The sequence below is a fragment of the Actinia tenebrosa genome, unplaced genomic scaffold (assembly GCF_029948245.1).
Source record: "Actinia tenebrosa isolate PJP-AT-01 unplaced genomic scaffold, QUT_ActTen_1.0 PGA_scaffold4__44_contigs__length_22323623, whole genome shotgun sequence".
Lineage (NCBI taxonomy): Eukaryota > Metazoa > Cnidaria > Anthozoa > Actiniaria > Actiniidae > Actinia > Actinia tenebrosa.
Window position 1 is genome coordinate 22,178,013 of NW_028292581.1, and position 26,585 is coordinate 22,204,597.

At 36.1% G+C, this 26,585-nt stretch overlaps 3 protein-coding genes across 6 annotated transcripts in view; 1 reads left to right on the plus strand and 2 right to left on the minus strand.

The window, feature by feature from the left end:
* Nucleotides 1-428: 428 nt before the first annotated feature.
* LOC116298459 (SMAD family member 4) lies at nt 429-12,817 on the minus strand. Of its 2 annotated transcripts, none has more exons than XM_031706945.2 (6): nt 12,263-12,817; nt 12,069-12,101; nt 5,975-6,148; nt 4,723-4,860; nt 4,126-4,320; nt 429-3,492 (listed from the first exon to the last, which is right to left on the minus strand). In XM_031706945.2, exons 1-6 carry the CDS (start codon nt 12,663-12,665, stop codon nt 3,002-3,004), a joined length of 1,434 nt encoding a protein of 477 aa, XP_031562805.1. In that variant the 5' UTR covers nt 12,666-12,817; the 3' UTR covers nt 429-3,001. The 2 variants fall into 2 exon arrangements, with proteins under 2 accessions (XP_031562805.1, XP_031562804.1); XM_031706944.2 differs by having other exon boundaries at nt 4,723-4,863.
* A 1,757-nt stretch (nt 12,818-14,574) lies between these two features.
* On the plus strand, nt 14,575-24,970 carry LOC116298456 (uncharacterized). Its single transcript, XM_031706938.2, has 12 exons — nt 14,575-15,042; nt 16,364-16,415; nt 16,778-16,847; nt 17,015-17,350; nt 17,694-17,846; nt 18,363-18,497; nt 18,616-18,747; nt 18,993-19,109; nt 19,296-19,406; nt 19,800-19,998; nt 20,695-21,177; nt 21,750-24,970. The coding sequence occupies exons 1-12, from the start codon at nt 15,027-15,029 to the stop codon at nt 24,593-24,595; spliced, it is 4,650 nt and encodes a 1,549-aa protein (XP_031562798.2). The 5' UTR covers nt 14,575-15,026; the 3' UTR covers nt 24,596-24,970.
* Nucleotides 24,961-26,585, minus strand: part of LOC116298455 (ectopic P granules protein 5 homolog) — a 58,956-nt gene continuing 57,331 nt past the window's right edge. For all 3 annotated transcript variants that reach the window (XM_089037247.1, XM_089037248.1, XM_089037246.1), the window contains one exon: nt 24,961-26,087. In XM_089037247.1, coding sequence (XP_088893373.1) covers nt 25,848-26,087 — 240 coding nt within the window. In that variant the 3' untranslated portion in view covers nt 24,961-25,847. The remainder of the gene's footprint in view (nt 26,088-26,585) is intronic.

The window sequence follows — 26,585 nt, forward strand, 5'->3', positions numbered from 1 at the left end:
TCGTAAGATAAAATAATAATAATAATTTCCTTTAGAAATGAAATCTTGTCATGCAATAAACATTGCACTTTTCCTGCCCTAAAACATCCATGGCTGTTACGCAACTGCTTCGTTCTAAGTTTATTCCCATCATAAGAAGAAATGAACCATCCCTCTAACTTATTCTATACCTTGGTTTGTATTTTGTCACTGAGTTAATTATAAGATTACTCAGCTGTCAAAGTTCAAAGCGAAAAATGCAAAAGAATGACCATAATTAATATTTGCATACTTCAATGCACATGATTTTGTACAGCTGTAGGTTAAACTGACTCCTTTTGATGCAAAGCTGGGTGGTTTTATCAAAAGTGTTTAATCTCGTTTGGCAGCACAAAGAAGTATGCAAACACATTAAACATGCTAATATTTTTGCTCCTTGCACTGTAAAATATGATTATATACTGTTTTTATTTTCACTGCACAGCAGGTAAAAAAGATAAATTCACATTTGATACATGTACTCTTTTTGAGCATCACATAGATTCATTTGCATAGGCTTAACTTAGTTTATAAGTCAGCTTTTCTCAAATACCAAAAAGTCTGTGGGATTTCAAAGCCTTGGTATTATTTGGCTTGCACATTCTTTGTACCACAGTTGCCTTTTGCAAATGATTTGCTCCTAAGCAAGGCCATTAGCCTTTGCAGATGAGTCTTTAGTTATGAGACACAGCTAAAGACTGAGGTCTATTCAAGAAAAATTCAGCATCGTTTGACATTTGATCCCAAACTACACAAACTTGTTTAGGACTACGGGGTATCTTATTCTAGAAGTTCAAACTATGCAAACTGCTTGGTCTAGTTGTAGTCTAGTCTCCTCAAACAAAATTATAAAATTATTAATAAAATATAATTAAAGATGCATTAACAGGGATCGTAAAGCTCAGATTTTAAAGGAATGTTGCCAGTTTGCAAGCAACTTACAATTTAAGAATCATGACAAATGTTTTAGTCACATTTTGGGAACATGTCATCATTTCAAACCTTGAGTAAAATATTTTCCTAAAACTTATTAATTAAAATTTAAAGTTTTTAAAATTTGTTTTTTTAAAGAGAACTAGACAAAAGCATTTGTTAAATGGCTTCCTTTGACACTGACATGGCTTTCCACCCTACCAAAAAGGGCTTCCAATGACAATAAAATGGCTTCACATTAGAATAAAATGTCTTTTATTGTAATGCAACTCATATAAACACTTTTCTGATTGGCACGGAAGCCATTTCACCATCAGTGAAGGGTAAATTCCAATCTTATACAGAATTGTTTCCGATTGGTTCATAGTGGAAGCCAATTGAGTGTCAGTAAAGGGTAAATTCCAAAACTTATACAGAATTATTTTTGATTGGTTCAGAGTGGAAGCCAATTGAGTGTCAGTGAAGGGTAAATTCCAAAACTTATGCCGAATTGTTTTTAATTGGTTCAGAGTGGAAGCCAATTGAGTGTCAGTGAAGGGTAAATTCCAAAACTTATACAGAATTATTTTTGATTGGTTCAGAGTGGAAGCCAATTGAGTGTCAGTGAAGGGTAAATTCCAAAACTTATGCCGAATTGTTTTTAATTGGTTCAGAGTGGAAGCCAATTGAGTGTCAGTAAAGGGTAAATTCCAAAACTTATACAGAATTATTTTTGATTGGTTCAGAGTGGAAGCCAATTGAGTGTCAGTGAAGGGTAAATTCCAAAACTTATGCCGAATTGTTTTTGATTAGTTCAGAACTGAAGTCGATTGAGTGTCAGTAAAGGTAAATTCCAATCTTCTACTGAACTGTTTTTGAGTGGAAGCCAATTGAGTGTCAGTGAAGGGTAAATTCCATTCTGAACTGTTTTTAACTGAAAGCTAAAGTTTCTGATTGGTTCAAGCAAATGGAAAGTAGGAAACCATTTAGGTGCCATTTCACGTCAGCTATACAAAATACACTCTATTCCATTCATTATTCTGCACACATTATTCAAAGAACCACTAATTATTAACATGTATATTAATACAGTCTTACAATCAACTACATGAGATATTTTCATAATTATTTTCTACAATTTTCTATTCATAAAATCTAAATTTACTTCACTGTGTTGTAGTTTATATTATCAAAAATAATTTTAGGAAATGTTATGTTTATTAGTTATGCTGTGATAACTGTAGCTTAGAGCAAATCTCATATGGCTGTAAAAAAAATTTACAATATAGATGCACTGTGTTATAAATCTGGTTTCTACACCTCTTCAAATTCAATTTTATCAATACCCTAAGACAGAATCTGGGCTGATCAGGGCAAGGCATAGCTCAAAGAATAAGCTGCAACTTGTAAACTTGTTAGGTTTTGCGGAGGGAAGGATACTGGAAACCTGGCTTGAAAAAACCTTAATTTAAGCGAGAGACTTACAGTGTGACTAGAAAAATTTGTCGAGGTGGCTTTGGTTGGAGTAGTCGCACTGTAACAAAGCATAATACCAATGTGATGTAGAGTTCAGAAATCAAAACCAAGACTCCAGAGGTTAGAGACAAGTGTACTACCCCACCAACTAGTAATCACGGCATATCCATACTGTAAATTTTTCACATCTGCATGAAATTTGCTGTTTTACTAACTGAACGTGTTGTTACAGCCATTGAAAGCCATACGATACATTATCTTTGATATTAAAGTCACAATGAAATTAAGAGACATTCTTACCATGTCTGACCAAATTCTACAATCTCCTGCAAAAATCTCCATATTTTCAATAAAAAGACAAAGAGAATATAGAACTTGATCATTCTTATTACTAACCATCGAAGTAAACTCTTAAAGACCTCTTGCAGTATGTCATAATGCAGCTCAATTTGGAGGCAAAACAATGGATTTCCAATTCTCATGAGAATGAAATTCTTTTGTTTTGTCCTCCAAGTTGAGCAGCTTTGACGTCACATGCGAGGTAATACTGGCAAATGAATTACAATAGATACTTTTTCTATGTAGTGAACTAGCGTCATGCATCATGCGGCCTTGGTTCATTAATCGGCATACCTATAAGGATTTCATCTAACAGTTGTAAAGCTCGATGAAGATGGATCTCAATCCAACATGGCGTTTCTTTAATGCTTTTTCGTGGATAATCCGGACCCCATCCCTTAACAAAACTAAGTCGTAAAATACATAACCGCCGTAAGTCATCTACCCCAACACTTACTTGTCCCATTTGAGGAAGCAAAGCTCCTGGGCCTACACCGCTGACTACTGCAGCCGCCTGTGCAGCAGCAGCAGCCTGTGCTGAGTGTGCTTGCTGTTTCATCTGTCGATAACACTGACGCAGATCAAATACTTTTATATAAGCACTAGGGTAGATCTTGTGGACTGCATCACCAGGGCAACGGCCTGCTTCCCGATCGAGATAATAGCTTTGTACGAATACACTGTGTTCACTGAGGCAGCGTACCCAGACATCACCTTCACCTCGTAAATCAAGCTGAACTCCTTTACCTACAAAAACATATTACATCATTATGAATTATCAATGAAGGAAGAATACTGGAATGGAATGAAGAATGGTAGCATGGATGGAAGAATAGATGGATGGATGGATGGATGGATGGAATAATGGATCGAAAAATGGATCGAAAAATGGATCGAAAAATGGATGGATGGATGGATGGATAGATGGATGGATGGAAGAATGGATGGAAGAATAAATGGATGGATGGGTAGATGGATGAATGGATGGATGGAAGAATGGATTGATGGATGGAAGAATGGATTGATGGATGGAAGAATGGATGGATGAATGGAAGAATGGATGGAAGAATGGATGGATGGATGGAAGAATGGATGGATGGAAGAATAAATGGATGGATGGGTGGATGGATGAATGGATGGATGGATGGGTGGATGGAAGAAAAGATGAATAGATGGGTGGATGGGAGGGTGCGTTGATGGATGAATAGATTGATGATAGATGAGTGGATGGATGTTTTAGATGGATGAATAGAATTAGGTGGGTGGAATAACAGAATTGGATGGATGGAAAAAGAGACAGAGTTAAGGCCTGCATATAGAATTTCATTTCAAAATATTAGACTTCAATTCATTTTAATCAAGGTATTATTAAATACAGACCTATATGAAGTCTAGCTCTTTCACTGGCTTCAGTCCGATGAACATTAGAAAGCTGTCCAAGACAGAACCTGTTTCCTCCTGATGGATCAACATAACCATCAACAGTGACGGACGGACAGTTAGAAGTAACTTTGAAGATTTCTCCGACCTGCTGATCCAGCTCAAAGTAAGCTATAGAGCACCAGTGTTCAGGAGCTAACGGCAAAAAGAAACACAACAAGATAAATTGTAACAGAGGTTTTACGGTGAGGAAACTTCAACTTCTTTTCAGGTCATAATTTCCTGAACTTTCTACTGTTTCAAACCCTCTAAATTGAAGCATTGAGTTAAATACACCGAGTGATCAACTGATTGGCTCAAGGTATGATTTACAGTATGCATTGTGAAAAAGTGACAAAGTATTCACAGTTTGAGTGTGCTCACTGTAAAATTTATGATAAACACCCTGGGAGCTGTAGAGCATGAGAAGCAAGCTCAGAAGCATGAGGCATAGTCAAGTGTTTCTCTTGTTTCTCTACAGCTCAATAATGTGTATATAAAGTTATTTCACCATATAGCATCACATAGTATTGTATAATATTAGTGATATAGACATACGAGGGTGTTTTGATATTGGTCCTGTATCTTCAACAGGTTCTTGTTGTGACCAGAATCCCTGCGCAGCTGATGTCTGCGTGAAGGTTGCAGACGTGGGACTACTCCAGCCCGACGGTGTTGGTCCTCCAACTGGAGTTTCTGCTTGGAATGAATAAATTGACATTATTTATTGTCTTGCTCCATCATCATCATGTATCACTATTAGCAACATCAGCGTCATCATGCAATATCCTCATCACTGCCATCAACATCATCATAATCATGTAACATCATCATCATCACCATCTTTTTGTATCGCCGTCATCATCAACCTGCTGTATCATCATGTATTGTCAAGTATCATCATCATCATGCATCATCATCATCACCATGCATCATCATCATGCATCATCATCATCATGTATCATCATCATCATGTATCATCATCATGTATCATCATCATGTATCATCATCATCATCATCATCATGTATCATCATCATCATGTATCATCATCATGTATCATCATGTGTCATCATCATCATGTATCATCATGTATCATCATCATGTATCATCATCATCATGTATCATCATCATCATAATAATGTATCATCATCAGCACCATAAGTGCCATCATCGTCATCATGCAATATCATCACCACCACCACCACCATAATCATGCATCATCATAAAGTATCATCATTATCATCACTATTGTCATCATCACCATCTTAATGTACCACCAGCATCAAGTACTATCAACCTTATCATTGTCATCATCATCAGACTATATCATCATGTATTATCAACATCATCACCATCACCAGCATCATTATGCAACATTATTGTCATGTATCATCATCATGTATCATCATCATGTATCATCATCATGTATCATCATCATGCATCATCATCATGTATCATCATCATGTATCATCATCATGTATCATCATCATGTATCGTCATCATGCATCGTCATCATGCATCATCATCATGCATCATCATCATGTATCATCATCATGTATCATCATCATGTATCATCATCATGCATCATCATCATGTATCATCATCATGTATCATCATCATGTATCATCATCATGTATCATCATCATGTATCATCATCATGCATCATCATCATGCATCATCATCATGTATCATCATCATGTATCATCATCATGTATCATCATCATCATGTATCATCATCATGTATCATCATCATCATGTGAAGTTAATTCATTCATTACGAACACATGACTTTGTCCTGGTTCATGTTACCTTGTGAGGCATGTCCCATACCACCACTTTCGACTGCGGCATGTATAGGGTACAAATCCTGTGAGGGTCCTACTGGGGGAGGAATTGTTTGTCCACCAGGGAAGTGATGAGCAGTGGGTACAACGGCTTGTCTAAAGTCCGGCTCACTTTGTCCACCGCCTCCGAAGGACGAATCTGAAAACCCAGTCATTAAAAGAAATGCAAGTTAATCTATTGATAATACATATTGATGTCTTAACCCATATTTATTTATTTCAACCTTGTTTCATTAACTATCATTATAACAAAATAACAATGCACTATTGCCGCAACTAACAGAACACTTCAAACAATAATCAGTCTTGTAAAGATTTTTTTTCCCAGCAGAACAAAATATTCATGGCAAAATTGCTTTTTCATTTTTTATTTGAATAATTTTTCTTTATAAATATTTGTCGATAAAGAGACCAGCTTTATTAAAATGCAAATTTTACAGTGCACTAACCATGTGCTTCATCCAAAAATTAATGGCCACGTATGTATATATATGTCACCCAAAGAAACTTTTATATGTTAGACAATCAGAGACCTTTCCTTTGAATATTGTAGCTGATTTTGAATGGATATTGGATGTTGAATGAAAACAAAGAAACAATCACAAAACGCCTCAGGCACTGTACATACACGCAGCTGCGACATATAATTAGTAATCAAAATGACAACCCCAAATCAAGAACCAGAACAAAGACTAGTTCCAAAAGAACGTGCAACAGCTTTTACAGTTGAATCGTGCTAGCTATGTAACCTTTTTTTATTTTACTAAACTATATATTTTCTGCTTTAAAGGAATAGAATAGAATAACATATGAAAGAAGATTGGAACAAATCTGAGCCCCAGGATTGTTTGTTCCAAGAGCCATATCAGCTCATCTGGGGAGATCAAATAACAATAATCCAAATTAACTTTTCATATGTTACAAGTGAATAAAAAGGAAACCTAAATATGTATAAGCCTGCAAGTTATGCTGGACATCTGAGATTTCCCCGATAAATTAGTGATTTTGACTGGTAAATGTTAAATTCAGTCTGGCCAGACTTTTTTTTGTCCGGCCAGACATTCTGACAGGACTCTTCTGTAAGTATTGGAAGTGAAGTAGGAAAAAAAGCTTTCAATCTAGATTTTTGGAAAAAAAATGTTTACTCGAGATTGCAAAACCCAAAGCAGATCTTTCAAGAGTACACACCAGGGTCAGCAATCACAAGTGAAAAGTGAATGCAATTGGTGAAAAGGACATGCAGTAACAGTGCGACACGTAGCAGCCGCCATATTATTTTAGCGGTTTCACCTGACTGAATTACCGCCAGCTTTCATGGTATGAAAGTATTGCTTTTATTTTATAGTTACAGTGTTTGATAAAAGCTTTTGTCTGACCAGACTCACTGCATATCAGGTCAACCCCTGTCCCTGATCTAATATATATATGGGGGAAAAAAGCAGCCTTGCATGTAAAAAGTTATTATAGTGTAGCAATACTGATGTTTCTAAGTAAAATAGTCATACGTTTTCTTTTTTGAAAGTTGCAAATGGGTTAAAATGAGTATTGCATAAATGAAACAAAAGACAGGAAATACCTAAGGCACTCATGTATGTCAAGATGGGGTATTTCTATGGACATCATTAGAACTTTAAGACTAAACAAGCAGAACAAAGAACTACATGTAGAACCAAAGATATAGACCTCACCTCTAGCTTTCAACAACCATGCACTCACACTTTATTAAAATTATTATACTTTACAATAACTATTATTATATTCTTATATTAATTGCGATTATTTGTTCATATATTACCTCTTCAATAAGTAAAATGTGTGTGAATTATTAAACCTCTTCAAACCTAGAGCTTTGCAACATGTTCTACCACTGCACCCAACATTTTACGATTGCCTTTCTTACACGTCAGCCTACAAGCTGAAATTAGTGGAAAAACAGACCTGCCAGCCACTGTTTACAAATTATGATGTGTCATCAAATGGGATTGCTTAACAGAAACGTACTCTACATGTATGTAATAAGTGCTGTAACAATTCTAAGTTGAAGCAATGTGGATCATGATCAACAGGACAATGTAACTAGGAATATCATGGCAATATAGGTAGGCTTCAAGACCTGAAGTCATTAACATAACAGTACAATGACGTCAAATTAAGCACAATCGACATAAAAAAGTGAAAATATAGATCTTGATAAATATATTTATTAAGGTACACAAATTTACTGCTAATAATATTAATATTAGTTTATATCAAAACAGTAGTAGTTGCTTTACTAAACTTGATATTTCAATTCACCATTAATGAATAGGTTTTAAAATTTAATTATTTTGAGAGGAAACACTTGAATTTTAAGAGAGAGTACTTTATGTGAGTTTCTTGAGACAAGAGCTGAAAAAAGTTTCGTTTTTCTTTGTGACAACCTTTGATATTAAGGTTGTTCTTTTTTTATTCTATATTTTCTTTGACTAATTTCGCTGTTTAAATCATTTAATTCTTGTAATATATTTAATATTTTTTCATTTATATGAATATAATTTATTTGTAATTAGAATCAAAATACCTCTTTCAACTATTAAATATTATATAATTATTGTAATTAATATGCCAGCAACCTATTTTGGCTAACCACTGGTTTATTATAGGTAGCTTAATACCAATTTTTTGTTAATCTATATATTTATAATTTGTAAATATTATCAAAAAGGGGTACTAAATAATAAAGTAAGTATGTATGTATGCATGTAATGTAAGTATGATGACAACAAATTGTCAACTTTTCTCAACAAACTAGCTTCAATGACGCCTGTTCTTAAAAGTGATTAATATATCACAACACTAACTGGTCAACATTTTATCCTTTGTTTTCTGGCAATGTGTTTAGTCTGTCACGAGGTGAAGACAATGAAACAGGTAGCCTTTTGTTAACATAAAGCTGAGTTCTTCTTGTGGCAAATGAAGGCAAAATGATAAGCCATTAAGGTATACATACGTCAGACTGATACAAGTTAGAAAACGCCCTTCATGTGGCCTGTATGTGCTGACGTGTTAATTTGCAGGCCTCTAGCTAGTCGAACACACTCTACTACCTTTTTTGTTTTTTATATATTAATGATCTTCAAATGAATAAATATTTCAGTGCAAAAGCAAAAATCGGTAAAAAGTTTTAAAGCTAGGCCTCTAGTTTCACACTCTTTATTATTTATAATTTTTTATCTTCAAAGAAATATTCAATGTGAAAAACAAAGTTTCACAGGCCTCATATCTTTATAATTTAGTTTAACACTATTAAGTATTTTTTTTTGTTTTAAATATTATTATATTATTTTGATATTTATATATATTGAATTAATGAAAGACATCTTTAAGAACTTCCTGAATCAATGACATAATATTTGATTTTAATAATACAATAATAATAAAGACTTTATTTTACGAGGGTAGTACGTAATAGCAACGCTAATAAACTTGTGGCCCTAACTTGATTATATAAAGATTATAAAAAAAGCAGAATCTTATGAGGCTAACTTTAGAAATAGGATTTATAAGAAAAACTAGTAACAAAAATTTACGGTCTCTATGACATCTTACTGTATAGTACTTGATAATAATGATGACAAGATGCCATCAAAACGTTGTAACTTTTTGTCACTAGCTTTTCATTTAAAAAAAGAAAGCAGACATCTAATTAAAATATTATAAGAAGGTATTAGAGTTATTAGGCCTGTGCAACAATTTCGACAGGTTAACGAAAGTTTGATGTGAACTGCATTAGATAGCATAATTGGTTGTTGCTTCAAGGAATAAAAATCCAAAACATCGACAAAAAGAAGTATCTATTTTCTTATTTTTTTAAATTGTAAGAAATAAAATTACTATTTTGTTGCTAGAGTGCACGCACTAAAACCATGAACATTAAATAGTACTATTCAGCTATAATACTATTTCATACAGAATCCTTTGTTTTCCATTGTTTAATTATCACTATTTAGTGCTAAAAATTAGTATTTGTTTCACGGATTTAGTGTGTCAGCACTCTAATCCATTGAAATTCTAAAAACAGATTAGCTAATTAATAATGCAAGTAAATATAGAAGCCAAACATATCAAATACTTGTGAATCAAACAACTTGGTTCAAGTTTGGTTAGATATCTCTGTATTGATAATCATATTGATGTAGTCTTGCAAAAACAGAAGAACATTGTCTATCAATATATGGCATATACTGACAATCTTTTCAATGATACATTTTTTACAAAATTTTTGCAAAGAAATTTCGCAGTTGCCAAGCCTTGTTATCAAGCTGGACACATACAATTCTTTGTTAAAATTTCACAAAAATAATTTCAAAATTCAAATCTTTGTTAGTTTAAGAGTAATCTGTAAGAAACTTTGCATTTTTACCATTATTGTGACAATTTTTCTAACAGATCAAATATTATATTAATTTATAGGAGTCAAATTAATGCCTTATATATTTACATATAGTCAGCAAAGAGAACAAGTCACGACAGTAAAACAAATTAGTATAAACACTATAATTATGCAAAATATAGATATAGCTACAATATATAGATTCCATAATTATAAGATTGTTTGATGATCATTATGTTACATGGAAACTATACTAACTTTAAAAAAAGGTGTTCCATTATATATTATACAACTGGTTTGCTAATTTAAGTTTTGCTACAAATTTTATAAGTTGACTTAAAATATTTATATGAGGTGATTGTAACTATTTTCAAGCATGACTTTGGATTTAAAGAGTAAATTTATTATTAGAAAGTGATGAGTACTGAAAAAAGGTTAAATTTTCAATAATCATAAGATCTATTTTCTTTCAATCTCTAGGTGCATAATGTTATGCATATGAATGAAAAACTTCCTTTGAATTTTTTACAATTTTCATTCATAAATTATACCTTCCAGAAATAAAATTTCTAAATATGATTCCATATATATATAAACAAACAAGTCTTTCTGGTGGAAAAAAGGGATATATATATATATATAATACAGGTCTTTCCAATCTAGTTAAGCTTGTATATATGTATCTAATGTTTAAAGAAGAAGTTGATATTTGTAATTAATGTCTTTGTATCAACAATCGGGAATGTATGTAGCCGTAGTGTCTCTAGATACAAAACCACCTTGATCAAAGGCATACGAGACCATTGAGATAAAAATGACAATACAATCATTAATTCCTTATCATATCATATATTAGATTTTTTGTTGTTTAATTTATAAATAAAAATTCGTATCTTGTAAATCGGAATATTTTTTTGTACAATTTAGGTCCCCAGAAAACCAAAACCTCGAGGGATATTTATATGCAATAAAGATTTGAATTATTCAGAATATACACACTGGCTTTTATTTCAAACGAGGTATTTTTCCAACATATATCAACACTAAAATGGTTTTCTTGGATCCGAAGTATTAATATTAGTTGATCACCACAAAAACTCAAGTTTTAAGACCTTGAAATAACTGATTTCCCAAGGATATGTAATGAGGGATTAAGTTACGCATACAGACCAGAATAATTAGTATTTTTGCAGTAGCGTGACCAAACGACATCACATTGGATTAGACAGAAATACTTTACAAATATATTTTTCATTTGATGTTGTTGTAGTAGAGTCCAATAAATACGTAGTCAAAGGACATTTAGAGTGTAAACAAAGCTTTAATGTAGAGACTAGAAGACATCAGATAATGTTTGAGCCATGACATACTGTATTAAGGTTTCTGGCCATTAGTTTTTACAGCACGTGTTGTGCTAACTCAGACTTACTGTCTCGTATCTCGAGATATGAATACAACTCGAACCCCTTTGTTAAATCGCATCTTCTACTGTCACATACATAATGCCTTCAAATAAACTGAATGAATCTTTTTCTTCAAAAACTCTCGATATATTTTTGATACATATGGATAATAAAATAATTCAGATTGATTTTCGTTTAGTTTTTGAAATTCAAACTGCAATAAAATAGTGACATGTCGAGATAAATTAGTGTAAAAATCATACCATTTGAATTTTTCCCCTTACCTGAGTTTCTTGTAAGACTTAGCCCAGTGATATCTGTGAGGAAGAAAATTAATGTGAATATGACAGTTGTAGACATTTTGGAGATCTTAGACAATAGAAAAGACGAATAAAGCCATTTGTATACAAAAATATAAGCAATAAACTTTACTTGTCATCGTAATAACAGAACGTTTTAGAGGCGATCTTTGACTAACCTGGCGATACAACTCTCTCATAGTGGAAAGGGTTCACACATACACTGTCACATTTTAAATCAAAGGCAAATTGACAGTATTTCACGTGTCGTAGTTCGTTTTTGTGCAAGTCAGGCCAACGCCATATCCGAGCATAGATCACATGTGGAAAACCTTTTCGTCCAGCAACTTGCAACCTTCCATCTAAAGTACGTTGGATAGTTACGCATTTAGAAGGGTGGGTTCCTGCAGATGTTATAGCAGTAATCAAAGAGTCTAGCTCATCCTTTTTTTCCTTGAGTTTCTTAACTAGAGACTCGATAGCTCTTTTTGCAAAAGCTTCGGACTCCCCTCCTTGTCGGTGACACATCAGTGAATGGACAATGCTCAAACATGCATCATTGCTTGTCGGAGCGTTGGCCATTGCGAAAAGATCAGCCCCTGGATCTTCTCCCAAGTTTAGAGGAAAGATTAATCTCGGTCCGGACAAAAATCTAGCAGTCTAGACTCGATGGTTGGCTGGTTATTGCAGCTACATGTGTCGAGGCTTCTTTTCTACCCGTTCAAAATGATAAGCAGTTGCTACTAGTTTTCAATACGCATGTGCAACGCCAAGGTATGTATGGGAGGGGTGGGAGGGGTCCAAGGTCCTTGAGGCAAAATATTTTAAATCTAAATAATATTAATTAATGTCAAACTTTGCTATTGTAGACCTCTTATTTAAAAAGCCTTAAAATTAGTTACTATATATAGTATTTCGGGGTGTCGTATTGTTTATAATCATAATTTGTTGTCTTGCAAAATGAATAATTTGACTGGAAGTTTTTTACAACTTGATCAATTTATATTTAGTGTTGATCGACACTGAAATACAGGGGCTGTTACTTACGATATACTGAGAAATTTGAGCAAAAGGGGGTGACTAGTAACCTATATTTACGAACCCTGGACCCACTCCTGAAATAATGAGGTCCGGAAGATATTTTCAAATAACGTTCATAACAATATTCTTTTTGTTGCTACTACTTGTGTCGTTGTTATTAATTTATTTGTGTAGCTACATAGAGAGAAGCAAGTAAGAAGCAAGGGAAAAGAAAAGATTTTTAAAAAATTCCCCTTAAACTAGCGTCTTCATTTTCAACTTCTTGTCTGACTCTCAGCAAAAAACCTATAAACAACATTTCATTTTTTTACAAATTAACTATTAAACTGAAAACCCGATATGATCGTTAGATTATTTTTTAGCATTTCTTAACCACCCTTTTCAGCGTTTTTTATTTGTCAAAGGGCTTTGTCAATCCCGTGACGAAGGGAGAGTGGAATGATAATAAGGGTACCTGCATAGTTTAAACAATTTTTTGTCTCGACTAGGAAAGACCGGTCGTTTAAAGACATTTATTTTTCAAAACCTTAATTTTGAAAATCCAAACAATTTAGAGGAGGTGATAAAATATGCGCATTCATCGAAATAAAATTGGAAAATTTGATCCGATATATCTTGTAACTATGGTAACGACAGGTAACAATTGACACAGGAAGCCCAATATAAGTATTAAAAATGCACGGAATTTTTCTTCTTCTTTCGATGGCCAAAAATTTGTCTATCTTGAAATCAGAAATACAATATTCATCAGAGTTTGTTTTTCGACCTTGTGATTTTGGAAAAAACTGGTATTAACTGTCTATCCTGGCTAGACGGTTAGTTATCAGAAACGACACACGATGTGAACTGGTGATCTTCAAAAGATGTTCCTTTGAGAGGCTTATTGGACACGCTGTAAAACGAGCAAAAAATTTGTTTTTTTGTTTGTTTTTTTTGTTGATGTTGCTGTTGTTGTAATAAAAGAAAGTTTGTTTCTAGGTTTCAGTCAACGTTTGAATGTAAATAATTACAAAAATGAAATGAAATGAAATGAAAATTACCCATATTCTTTAATTTTCAGACCTTACTTTTATTCATTTAACGTAAAACTTAAATCGTAATCCAAAACCAGCCAATAAACATTGAAGTATCTCACTCTGACTAAACGTAAAAATGTCCTAAACCTAAAGAAGGGCAGATGAGGACAGACAGACAAGTTTTTATGAAGAAATAGTTCATTTTGAATCAGTTGTAAGAACTTGCAGTTTGATCAGTGATGCTTTTATAACATCGACAAAAATTAACACACAGTTAGATCTAATTACATCCAAACTTTACCACAAAATGTAAAAATTGTCATGGCTTTCATTAACTTAAGCTTTTGGTGTAAAGAAGAAAGAAAAGTATTACTTTTCGGGGAGACTTTACGTGTGTAGTTTGATCAATGCCGCCATATTGGGCTCAGCTTCCCCGCGCCAATCAGAACAAGGCTCCCCTCCGAATGGCTTCTTAAAAATTCTGTCTAAAAAAGCCGTGTTTTGTTTTGCATCTTTCTGAATTCCTACAACCGAAATCAACTTCTCGCTCTGGAAATCTTTTAAATGATTATAGGAGAGAGTGTATACAGAAATCGGAGTCGTTTAGAAGCATATTTTTAGAGAAAATTGGAGTTAAATGAAGTGAATGTTTGAAGGTTGTGAAAAATGACGGTCTTCCTTTGCTTCTTTGCGGTGAAGTCTTTCAAGTAACTGGCGGTTTTAAGCAAGCCGTGTCTTGTTATCTTGCCGCACATGTCCTTGCAACTTTTCCGTGGCTGTTCTTTTATATCTTATTGAAGACACCGACGGCTTTGTCAGCATATGAAAAGGGATTTACAACAAGAAACCCTCAATATTGCTGTTCACTAACACAAGCGACAACAACATGGACGAATTTGAAGGTAAGCTTTCCTTTCATCTTTAAAGTCTCTGTTCTCAAAATCTTACCCTAAAGTGATGCTACTAAGAAGATAACAGGAAACGAAAATAGCTGATTAGGGATCGGTCGTTTATAAAATGACTCAAAAATACACGATTTAGCGTTAAAAATAAGGAATTTTTCTAGACTTTTTCTCGAAGATATGTCTGCGTGAAGCAACATGTTTCGTATTTTCTTGATCGTGAATCTCTACTCAACTCAATCTGCTTAGGTTTCTCTTCTAAATAAACGTTAATGCGAGAGGTTTTTCCTATGATTCTGAAATATCTAAGAATTATGAATGAATCATGTATCTTTAATCGTAATGTTTCTGACATTATCTTGGCTTCCCACCATAACACAAGATCCATTCATTGACAACTTTGTTTTACCAGAATATTTCTTGAAAATCAACCCTGATTTTTCAAATATGTAAAAAAAACTTCAACCCGTTTTTCTAAGGAATAAATTCGTTCAATATATACTTTGAATCTAGTCTTAAAGAAAGGCTTTTATAGAGTATTCATGTTGACAATAAACTGTTTGTTTGTTTGTTATTTACGATCAAAATCCAGAATTTTTTTCACAGAGTTCTGAAGTTAGTGAAAAATGTATTATTTAATTGTTTTGAAGGCATAATCCTTGTCTGGTAAAGCGTTTTAGCAAGATATTTCGGATTTTTACTAAGATTTTTTATATGTGTCGTACTATTAGAGACTGGCTGTCTGTTAGACAGCCAGGATGAATACTGTCAAATTATGATCAAGTCAATAATAATTATTATTTGTCACTGTAACTTTGCTCACGTAAGGCTAAATATGTTAGACATTCTTTATTAAATATAACGATAAGACTGCTATTTCCATGCTTAAGACTAAGATTTACACCCTTCCTGTAGGTCTTTGTTAACATATTTTCTACTTAACGTATCTACCAGATGTGTTAATGATAGGCTCAGTTGAGCATACAAATCGTTGCAGGAAACTCATGGGTAGGGACGCAGGTCCTCTCATAGGGCTCTTTATCTTATGAGCTTAGAAAAGTAATGATTTATTCTCATAGTCGTACTAATTTTTCATAATTACTTCATAATGACGTGAAGTGGTGTCAGAAATATCATTTGGATTTTTAAACTTTATCTAAGTTTCTAAACTTATTCTTATTTATTTTATAAAACTTTTAATTGTCCTAATGGATACATTTCAAGTGATTTAAGGATTAGATATGCAGTGTTCTTGCACACTATAATTGCATTGAAAGCTTTAATTATTAAACTTTTTTTTGTAAAATTTATTGTTTTGCAGATGATATTTTTGACCGTAACATTGACCAGTTGGATGTGAGGGAAACTCCAAGGTTAGTGAAGACATGTTGAAGTGGGCTACCTTTGTATTATGTTCTGATAATGGATTGGGCACCAGAAGGGGACAAAGAAATAATACTCAAGGGAATGACACAGTTTGCTCTGAAATGAGAAAACATAGCTGTAAAAACATTCCTAGTAAAGAAAGAAAGAAATGATACTCAAGGGAATGACACATGGTCTGAAATGGAAAACCTTTATGCCCAAGCTTATCAATAGGCCATTTGCATGATGGAAACATTTTCTTTAGAAAATTCATGAAGCATTTTGGGAATGGTAGTCAAATAGTGCCATCATGCAAATGGCCTATTTGTTAATAGTTACACTTTAATGAAACATACTTTGTTTCTTGTAGGTGGGAGCTCTCTGAAGAGGAGCCATCAGATGACAGTGATGTAGAGACATTGATCAACCAACAAAAAAAGGTACGCTTGGAGCTTGAAAATATAAATAAATGTGGATGTAACTTAAGCAAAGAATCTTACCTCAAAGAAGAAAACATTATGCCAAACTGGACATGACCTATGTTATCTTTCTTCACGCTTGTTCCTAGAGTGTTTATATTTTGTAATATTTTTTCCTTTGTTTGTAGAATGTTGGTCAAATAGCAAAACAGGCTAATTCACAGATGGCTATCCCATCAGCTGCTCCTGTAGGAGGGAAGTCAAGACCTCCCATGGCCATCACAGATCAGCCCCAAAGTACCGAGGTCAATCAGAGACAAGGTGCTACAGCTATGGCACCAAATATTGGTATACCTCAGAGCCCTTTACTTCAAAAAGGGGCAAGTGGACCAAGGAGTAGTACAAGTACGACGGAGAGTGTGAAGACAGTTATGTCACCAGTCTTGAATCCACGGCAACTGGATAAGAAGAAGATTGACGAGTTGGTGAAGGCAGCTTATGCCGATGATGGTGATTCTGTAAAGGTACGCATGTTAGATTATGATGGCGATTAAACATGAGGACTATGATGATAAGGGTGGTGGTGGTGATGATGATGATGATGATAAACATTGATGGTGATGATGATGATGGTGATGGTGGTAATGATGATGCAGATGACATTTGATGATGGTGTTGATGATGATGATGATGCCGATGATGTGATGATGACAACATCATATCCTTTGGAGAAAAGTCGGAAAAGTGTGAAAAATATCAAAAATTGCGATTTGGTGCAATTTTGGGTCCAAAGTGTGATTGCGCATCTCCGCACTCTACCAGAATCTCTGGATACAATATAAAATTATATTTATTATCTATTTGAAGGATTTTGGAGCAGCAGAAAGAGAAACCAGATCAAACACCAAAATACCCAAGGCTCCTCTCTCAAATACCATGACAACGAAGATTGCTTCAGGCAAAACTGACGCCATGTCCAAGCTTCCTCCATGGGAAGATGATGATGCTGACTCATTGAAGGTATGTGACAGGTCTCTTGTGACAGGGAAATTCTTTCTCCATACTTTTGACTTGTTCTTTATGAAGTATCCATTTTCTATAGAGGAATCTATAAGAACTAGCAGAGAAAAATCAACAATCCTCCTTCTTTCAAAAGATATGAACTTCCTAGGGCTTATACAATAATCTAATTACTTGATGATGAGTGGAATCCTCTCTCATTTGACTGATGAAAACTGTGCAATACAGACATATCTCTATAATAATATTTTTTGCTCCGAGTCCAAGGATTTATATGTTTATAATATGCTTCCAGAGCAAGGGAGAAACCTTTGAGTAAAATTATAAACCAAGCAATTTTTTGTTCAGGTTTTTTTATGGCAGAATATAGGAATGAATAAAAGTACTGATGACCCTCGGCCCTTTTGACCGTGTAAAACCTTGATAACCTTCCCATAGATCATCGCAAATCATAACCGGTTGTTGGAGTCTTGTTATTATGTTTTAGTTTTAATGCAAAGTAATTTATTTTTGTAGGATTACACAAGTAATGACAGAAAAAAGGAAGAAAAATACATGGAGAGAACAGATGAAGCAATTTATCAACGAGCATCAGAAGAGCACATCAAACGGCCACCTCTCTGGCATGACGATGAAGTAGACTCCTTGAGGGTTAGTACACTGTTCATTTAATTTTATGCTACATCGTTTAAGCCTTTTTTGAATAGATGTTGTTACGAAAATTGGAATGGCGATTTTGCTTACTGAATTTGATTTTTTTTATATCTAGGATTTTGGTCGCATCTCTGGTAAGCAAGAGATGCCATCTGGCATTGCAAGCCAGCAACTCAGTCGATTACCATCTGATGAGGAGTTATGCCTCTCCCCTCCCTGGAATGACGAAGATGATGGTCACGTCAGGGTAGGTGTTTCTTTACAGTACACTCAAGGCATGCACCCCCCGTCATGGCAACTAGCAAATATATATATATACATTTTTATATCAAATGTTATCTGTATGCCTACTTCTTGAAGCATGCAATTATTCTTTGAGTTGGGTTACCAAAATCAGCATTTGTAGTTATAGATAGTGCTATACTCCCCCTGTCTTGTATATTATGTGAAATTCAGGGTTTGGCCTGCTCATGACTTTGTTTTATTCGATAGAATCTATCCTGTACAGAGGCCAATCACAAGAGCTATGCTATCAGTAAGATGGTGGTAGAGGAACGAATAAGACAAGCTCCCCCCTGGCATGAAGAAGATGATGCAGACTCAACAAGGGTAGGTTTACATATTCACCATTAATTTATTAGTTACTTTATTAACTATAGATAGGAATAGGAATATCCAAACTAACTTATATCCTCTCTCCATCCATCCATCCATCCATTCACCTATTTTTCCATCCATCCATCCACCCATGAGAGATATTGTACTCATATTCGTGTGTCCTCTGTTTTATTGCAGGATTATTCTCAGTTCTGGAAATCACGCTCCATGGAGAACTCTCGTCGGCCCTCAGACGAAAACATCTATCTGACCCCACCCTGGATGGAAGATGACAGGGAATCCTGTGCGGTAAGTACAGTCATATATAGTTGGGTTACCTGTTACCCTAGCTCTAGGGGAATGGTATCTAAAAACACAAACATGAGGCAGGCTGGTATCTCCGTAGCAACAGGGTAACAAATCCAAAATGAAAGTATGAAGAAATACGAAAGAGAAAAAGAAAGAAAAGTACATTTCCAGTCAGCCTTTTTTTTTTTAGCCGTGCAGAGAGGAATGGCTGGATGGGACAGAAGATGGGAGAAAATTTTGGGAGAGGGAAGGAACTAGGGGAGAGAGAAATTAGAAAAAACAAAGGAAGACCAACTCATTGTGTTATAGTATTTTCAACTCTTTCACTATGTTAACATGGTTCATATTATAAATCTATTAGTAATAAACTAATGATATTTCCTAATATGGTAGAATCACAGTGCATCGTCTCACATGACCCTTGAAGAAAAACGTGCCATAGAAGAAGAAGCAAGGAATTCTGGGATAAACGAGGCTGGTATCCAGGCTCAAGCTCTGCGTGATGAGAAGCAAGGGACTGGGCCCCAGATACCTGGAAGAGATAGTGGTTTTTGTAGTGAACAGGATCAGCATGGACAGCAACAAGCTCAAGGTATTTATTCTATAGTACATGAGTTTTGATTGGTCAATGGTCATGAAATCCCAAGACGTCTTTAAAACATGTGCTGTGATTGGTTAAGCTTACAGGCATAATTTTTAGTGTGCAATTTGTTGGTTTGTGGCAAGAAAACAACAGAAACACTTTAAAAAAACATAAGAAATTCTTAATAAGCTTTTTATGGGACTCCTAAAAAGAAATTGCAAATCATTTAGAGTGAAGTATTGGACTGACATATCTTGGATGACAAAACAATTTTTGTCCAATTTTTAGCTTTTGAAAGAGTGTTAGTAATCTTGATATATAGAAAAAACATGCCTAACCTCTAGAATTTTATTTGGGCTTCTAGATTCTGAATTATGAGAGTTTTTTAATTTTGGAAAATCCGGAACCGGGCATGGCTGGACTGGACTGGACCTCGGTTCACTAGATCGTCCGGATCGAAAAACATTTTTTACTCTGAATTAGCAGCTTTTATCCTATAATTTTTATTCAAATATTCATTGCTAGTAATTTAATGTTAAAATGTGGCAAAAAATCAAGATTAAAAAATTTATTTTGAAAAGCCTTTTTTTTTTAATATTGGAACTTTGATTGGTTCTTGTTTGGCTGTCCACCTACAGTCAGACACATTAGTTATTGACTTGGTAGAGTTCTACTTTATTGATTTATTATTTCTTGGTTTGATAGCTACCACTGATGTTCCAGAAGAAGAAAGAATTGAAGCAGACTTCTCTACCTCTCAAAACGATCAGCCAGTCAGTGTTACAACAGTACAGACACCAATAAGTGTACCTCCTTCTCAGCCTTGTGTGGCACCCCTCCCTCAAGGCCACGCCCAGTCGAATATTGCACCCCTCAGACCAGCCCTCCAAGATATACCAGTACTTAAAGAACAAGTAGTTCCAGCTAAAACTCAACTTCAAATGCTTGAAGCACCGCGAATTGCTCCTCAAATTCCACCTGATGTTAAACACAAAGTGATAGAAGACCCTCAGTTGATCCATCCATTGTTTCACGATCCTATCAGTATTGTGAACAGAAGGGTCCAACAACAAAACCTTGAGGTACCCTGTACGACGAATAAACAAGAAGAGAGTATGATGAACTGTATTCCAAGGATGGGAGCAACGGATGCCAGGATGTATAACATGGGATGTTTGTCCAACAAAGGTTAGTGTTTATTATTATTACATTCCTTTCCTTGGCATGAAAGAAACCAATAGTGATAAAAGAAATAATACTCAAGGGGGAGGAAACTTGGTCTGAAATGGGAAAAGTTGAAAAGCATTCCTATTAAAGAAAGAAATATACTCAAGGGAATAATATGTGGTCTTAAATAGAAAAAAACATTGCACCATAGCTGAAAAGCATTCCTAGTAAAGAAAGAAATAATACTCAAGGGAATGACATGTGGTCCTAAATAGAAAAAGCATTGCACCATAGCTGAAAAGCATTCCTAGTAAAGAAAGAAATAATACTCAAGGGAATGACATGTGGTCTTAAATAGAAAAAGCATTGCACCATAGCTGAAAAGCATTCCTAGTAAAGAAAGAAATAATACTCAAGGGAATGACATGTGGTCTTAAATAGAAAAAGCATTGCACCATAGCTGAAAAGCATTCCTAGTGAAGAAAGAAATAATATTCAAGGGATGACACATGGTCTGAAATGAGAAAACATGATCTGAACCCAGATTGAGTGTGCATCTTATTCATATTATCATTTTGTCTTGCTCTTTTCAGGTATTGCACGCAGTATTAGCCAATCAAGTCTCGAAGCCAACTGTTATTCCCCTCATGACGCACTTGAAGGACTAGAGACATCGAGCGTGGTTAGTTTTGCCAGTACGGCCGCCACCCATCATGACCTGGACACACGCATCGACATGATGCAGTCACTAATCTCGTTGCTAGGCACCCATGATAAAGATGACATGTCACGCACTCTCTTGGCTATGTCTAATAGCAGAGACTCGTGTGCAGCCATGCGGCAATCTGGTTGCCTGCCGTTACTTATTGATCTAATACATGGACATGATAATCCAATGGCAAGGCGTGACTGTAGAGCACGCGCTGGTCTTGCGTTACACAACATTGTGTATTCCAACCCTGAGGACCGCAGAGGACGACGGGAGATCCGTGTACTTAGGCTACTAGAAATCGCAAGAGCCCACTGTGATGCTATCTTGTACAGCAATCTTCCACCTCACCCATGCGCAGAACGATGGTACCCGCCCCTGAGAGATTATGGTCCTGGACCAGCAGTGGCTGCCTTGATGAAGCTCTCGTTCGAAGAGGAGCATCGCAACGCTATCTGTGAACTTGGTGGCCTTCAAGCGATTGCAGAACTCGTGGAAATCGACAATAAAGTAAATGCTGAATGCTACGACTCCTACAGCATTGGGCTACGAAAATACGCTGGGATGACGTTGACAAATCTCACTTTTGGAAACACGAAAAACAAGACGATTCTGTGTAAAATGGAGAAGGCTGTCAAGGCTCTCATTGCTCAGCTCAGGACGCCAAATGAAGAAGAACTGGTTCAAGTGTCAGCGAGTGTGCTCCGTAACCTCTCCTGGCGTGCTGATGACATATCCCGTGAATCATTGCGTAAGGTTGGTGCTGTGAAAGCCTTGACCGAAGCGGCCCAGAAGGTCCATTCTGAGCCCGCACTCAGGACCCTACTCAGCGGTCTATGGAATCTCTCGGCTCATTGCCCTGAAAATAAGACTGAACTTTGCAGTGTTCCAGGGGCTCTGAAGTTCATCGTTAAGAGTCTAAACTACTGCAGCCCGTCAGGTAATATCTCAGTGGTCGAAAGCAGTGGTGGAATCCTCAGGAACATTTCCTCACATATCGCTGTAAGAGAAGAATATCGTCAAGTCCTCCGCGAAAACGGCTGCTTTCATACCCTACTAAGCCATCTCAGGTCCCCAAGTCTACGGGTCGTTAGTAACGCCTGTGGAGCCCTGTGGAATCTCTCTGCTCGGTGTATCGAAGATCAGGAGTTGCTATGGGAACTTGGAGCGGTGTCTTTACTCAAGTCGTTAGTGACTTCAAAGCACAAGGCTATTGCAACAGCGTCGTCGGCTGCTCTTCGTAACTTAATGACTGTCAAGCCTGCCAGTTCTAATGGTACAGATAGTGAGTCTGTTTCATCACGCAATGCACGACGGTATCGTAGTATGCCACCAAGAAGTAGACAAGGTGATGCCCAAGCCAAACTGAGAAGTTCTTCAAGAGGTATTCATTCCCCGGGTGGAACCTCACCGGGTGCTCATTCATGTCATTCATCGCCTCATTCTCAGACACCCACCTTGAAGTCCCCGAAAACACAGTCACCCAAGGTTCAGTCTCCTGTCCATCTAAACCAGAGACCACCCCAGGCCCCTCGCCATGGCAACAAAGAACCAATCAAGAAGAAACACGAGGGATCTGCATTATCATTAGACCACATGGGAAAAAGCCATAGGAGTAAAGACAGGCATGGAGACTCTAGCCCACCCTTGACTCGCAGCCGGTCAGATATTGGAGCTGTGAACTATGAACGCAAGCGAAAAGAAAAGACTGGTGCTATGGACTCAAGTAGTGTTGGTAGTGGAACATCGATGGAAGGCCGTCATTGTCATCTTGGGCGCTGGAGCGGAAGCAACGATTCCTTAGCACGTCATCGCCGGACCAAGAACACCGGTCATCAACAGAACAAGACAGACCGAGCAGCTGAAGTTGGCGCTACTAAAGGTGGACAACACTCCAGATCGTCCAGTGATGGCTGTGCCGTCATTCAACTTCTTACTGACAGCTACCCACTACAGGTCACCGCCAAGCTGAACACCACAGGAAACCCAACAATTGAAGGCTTCAGTTCTCGACCAAGACAAGTAAACACTGTTTCTAGTCGACCGAGTGGTAGTCATAGTGACAGCGCATCAGTTGTTTCCCCAGCAACGGCTCGCAGGCTCAACCAATGGGCTGAAGAACAAGCTATAGAGAGCATTGAGATGTCACAGCTTTATATATGTGAGCAAGATGAGAAACGTGTAGCCCCAAACCCCCAGGTTGCTGCTAGCCGTGAGAGCATGGGCTCTAATACTTCACGTCAGAGGAGGAAACAGATTCAAAGGTTTCGTTCATTCAGAGACTCGGACAGTGAGCGAGAAGGTGATATAGACTCGGATGATGAACGAACTGTCTTTGGAAACAAAGGAGGGTTTGGAAATGCATGGGTTAACAAGACCGGAAGTAAAACTTCTAGAACCGGAAGTAATGCGCAGAGTTCTAAAAGACATTCACAGAGACCAGACGTTACCGGAAGTAGAAATCCACAATGTTCTTGTAAGAATGTTTCTAATATCTGGATAAAGCGAGGGAAGTCCAAAGGAAAAGGCGCCTGCGAACACTGCATGAAGGAAAATCAGGAATCGCGTGGAGGGACTGCGGATTGCAGACCTGTCGTTAAGAGTCGCCGTGACTCTAGTGATTCTCCTCTCTCCAGTCCCAATGCAATGAGAGGTTTCATGGCTAACACTGGCTGTGAAGACCTGGACAATGATCCTAGTAAACGCGGGGTCAAAGTTACGTCATTATAATAGTCACCAGGCTCTGAACAAATACACCATCAACTTTGAAAAGGACTAGGTTCTAGTGAGCAACAAATATATTTTTTAATTTAATTGTTTCTATTCTGATTGGTTGGGTTATCGTAATGTTAATTGGTCAATTATCCTTATTGATTCGTAGTGAACGGTGATGTCTTCGTTAGCTAATCCGGAAATCAATATAACCGGAAGTAAATCGACCCTCTCCTTATATGTCTGTGTAGTATCATTTCCGGTTCATGTCAAAGAGCATTTGTAATTATTGTGGTATATCTACTTTCTGTTAAGAGGAATACTGAAATATGGCTTTTACAAATTTAAAAGTCTATAAACATCTAATAAAATAATTTCAAAAGTGCTGAAAAAGTTGTTTATTTTTTTCTTTAAGAAAGCTTTTCAAATAAGCCTTTTCAGAATTTAAGAATTGATTCCACTGCGCATGTGGTTTTATCCCGAATTTCTCACCTTCCTTTGTCTAAACCTTCTTTTGTTCTTAATTAAACAAAAGAAGTTGAGAAATTCGGGTTAAAATCGCATGCGCAGTGGAATCGATTCTTAAACTGAAAATTTATGTCATTTCATTTAATCATTCATTTATATGTTCTGCTAATCTATTGACCATGGATAGTTTCTCTTTTTGTGGCTGGTGGGGATTGGTCCTTTAACATTCACTGCCTTTTGAGATCCTATAGTTGATGATGGTTGTGGTTACTTAAGAAATAAAACTACTTTTTACTATTTCCATTCAGTAATACAAGCTGCAGCAGGTTACGAAAGCATGAAATGAGTGTAAAGAGAGCAGAAGGTGTTGCTTGCTTCTCAATTCAAGTGCTTTTGATGCTTTCTAAGTGCTGTATTACTGCATGGAGCAAGGATAAAGCTGTTTAATCCAATCTCTGAGGATCTCTAGATAATCTTCATAGTTCTTGTAGAGAACAATGAGGAAAGATATGGTTAAATAGAAAACTGAGTCAAGTTCACATTGCAATGCATTGTGGGAATGTTAGGGGACTGAATAGGGGACTAACATCTATTGGCCATCTAGATTACTACTGTACTAGATTTGTACTACTACTGACCACTGATAGAGCATCTCTTCGCAAAGCAGGTTTTCCATCGTTCTTCTAACACTTCTCTCGTGTCCTACCAATCCTTGCTTGATACTGCATACAGCATACGTGTGTGTTTTCTATTTCTTCAATACAGTACATTTGTAAAATCAATTGGTTAATGATTGATGTGTCTAGTTCATTATTTGCAGTGCAGAGCGACCAGGATATAATCGTAATGCTAATTTACTGACCATTGATGGTCCATCTCTTAATGAATGCATTGGATTAGCAATAAATGCATGCATGTCCATTATTAGACTAGAAAGCATGGTGTATTGCTTGTTATGTCGAAGAGCTTCCAGTGTAGCTAAAGCTAATTCTGCTTCGTTCGTCGATGAAATGACTCTGCCACTTTCGTTACGTTGTTTGCTCTAAAATGAAAAATAAATGTCGAAGGCTGAATATCAAATAGTTCCTTGTTGGTTGTCGTTACATTCATAATAATTTGTTTTATCAACCATAGATTTAATAAATATGATCATATTAAATCTATGGTTGCTAAAACAAATTATTATGAGTGTTGAATAAGATTAAGAAAGGCACATTATTACTAAGTGCGCATTTCAATCGACAAAATAAGACTTTTTGATAAACGTCCGTCACCTTGCATCTTAATTAAGCGCACGACAGCTTCAATTGACGCAACGGTGCATGCGCAGTCTAGGGGAAATCAACGCATGCGCAATTAATAATATTCCTATTTGGTTTTGAAGAGCATGCGCAGTAGATACAAACCTTGCTTGGCTCTTGAACGCATGCGCAGTGAATACTAACCCTGCTTGGTTCTCAAACGCATGCGCAGTAAACACTAACCCTGCTTGGTTCTCAAACGCATGCGCAGTAAATACTAACCCTGCTTGGTTCTCGAA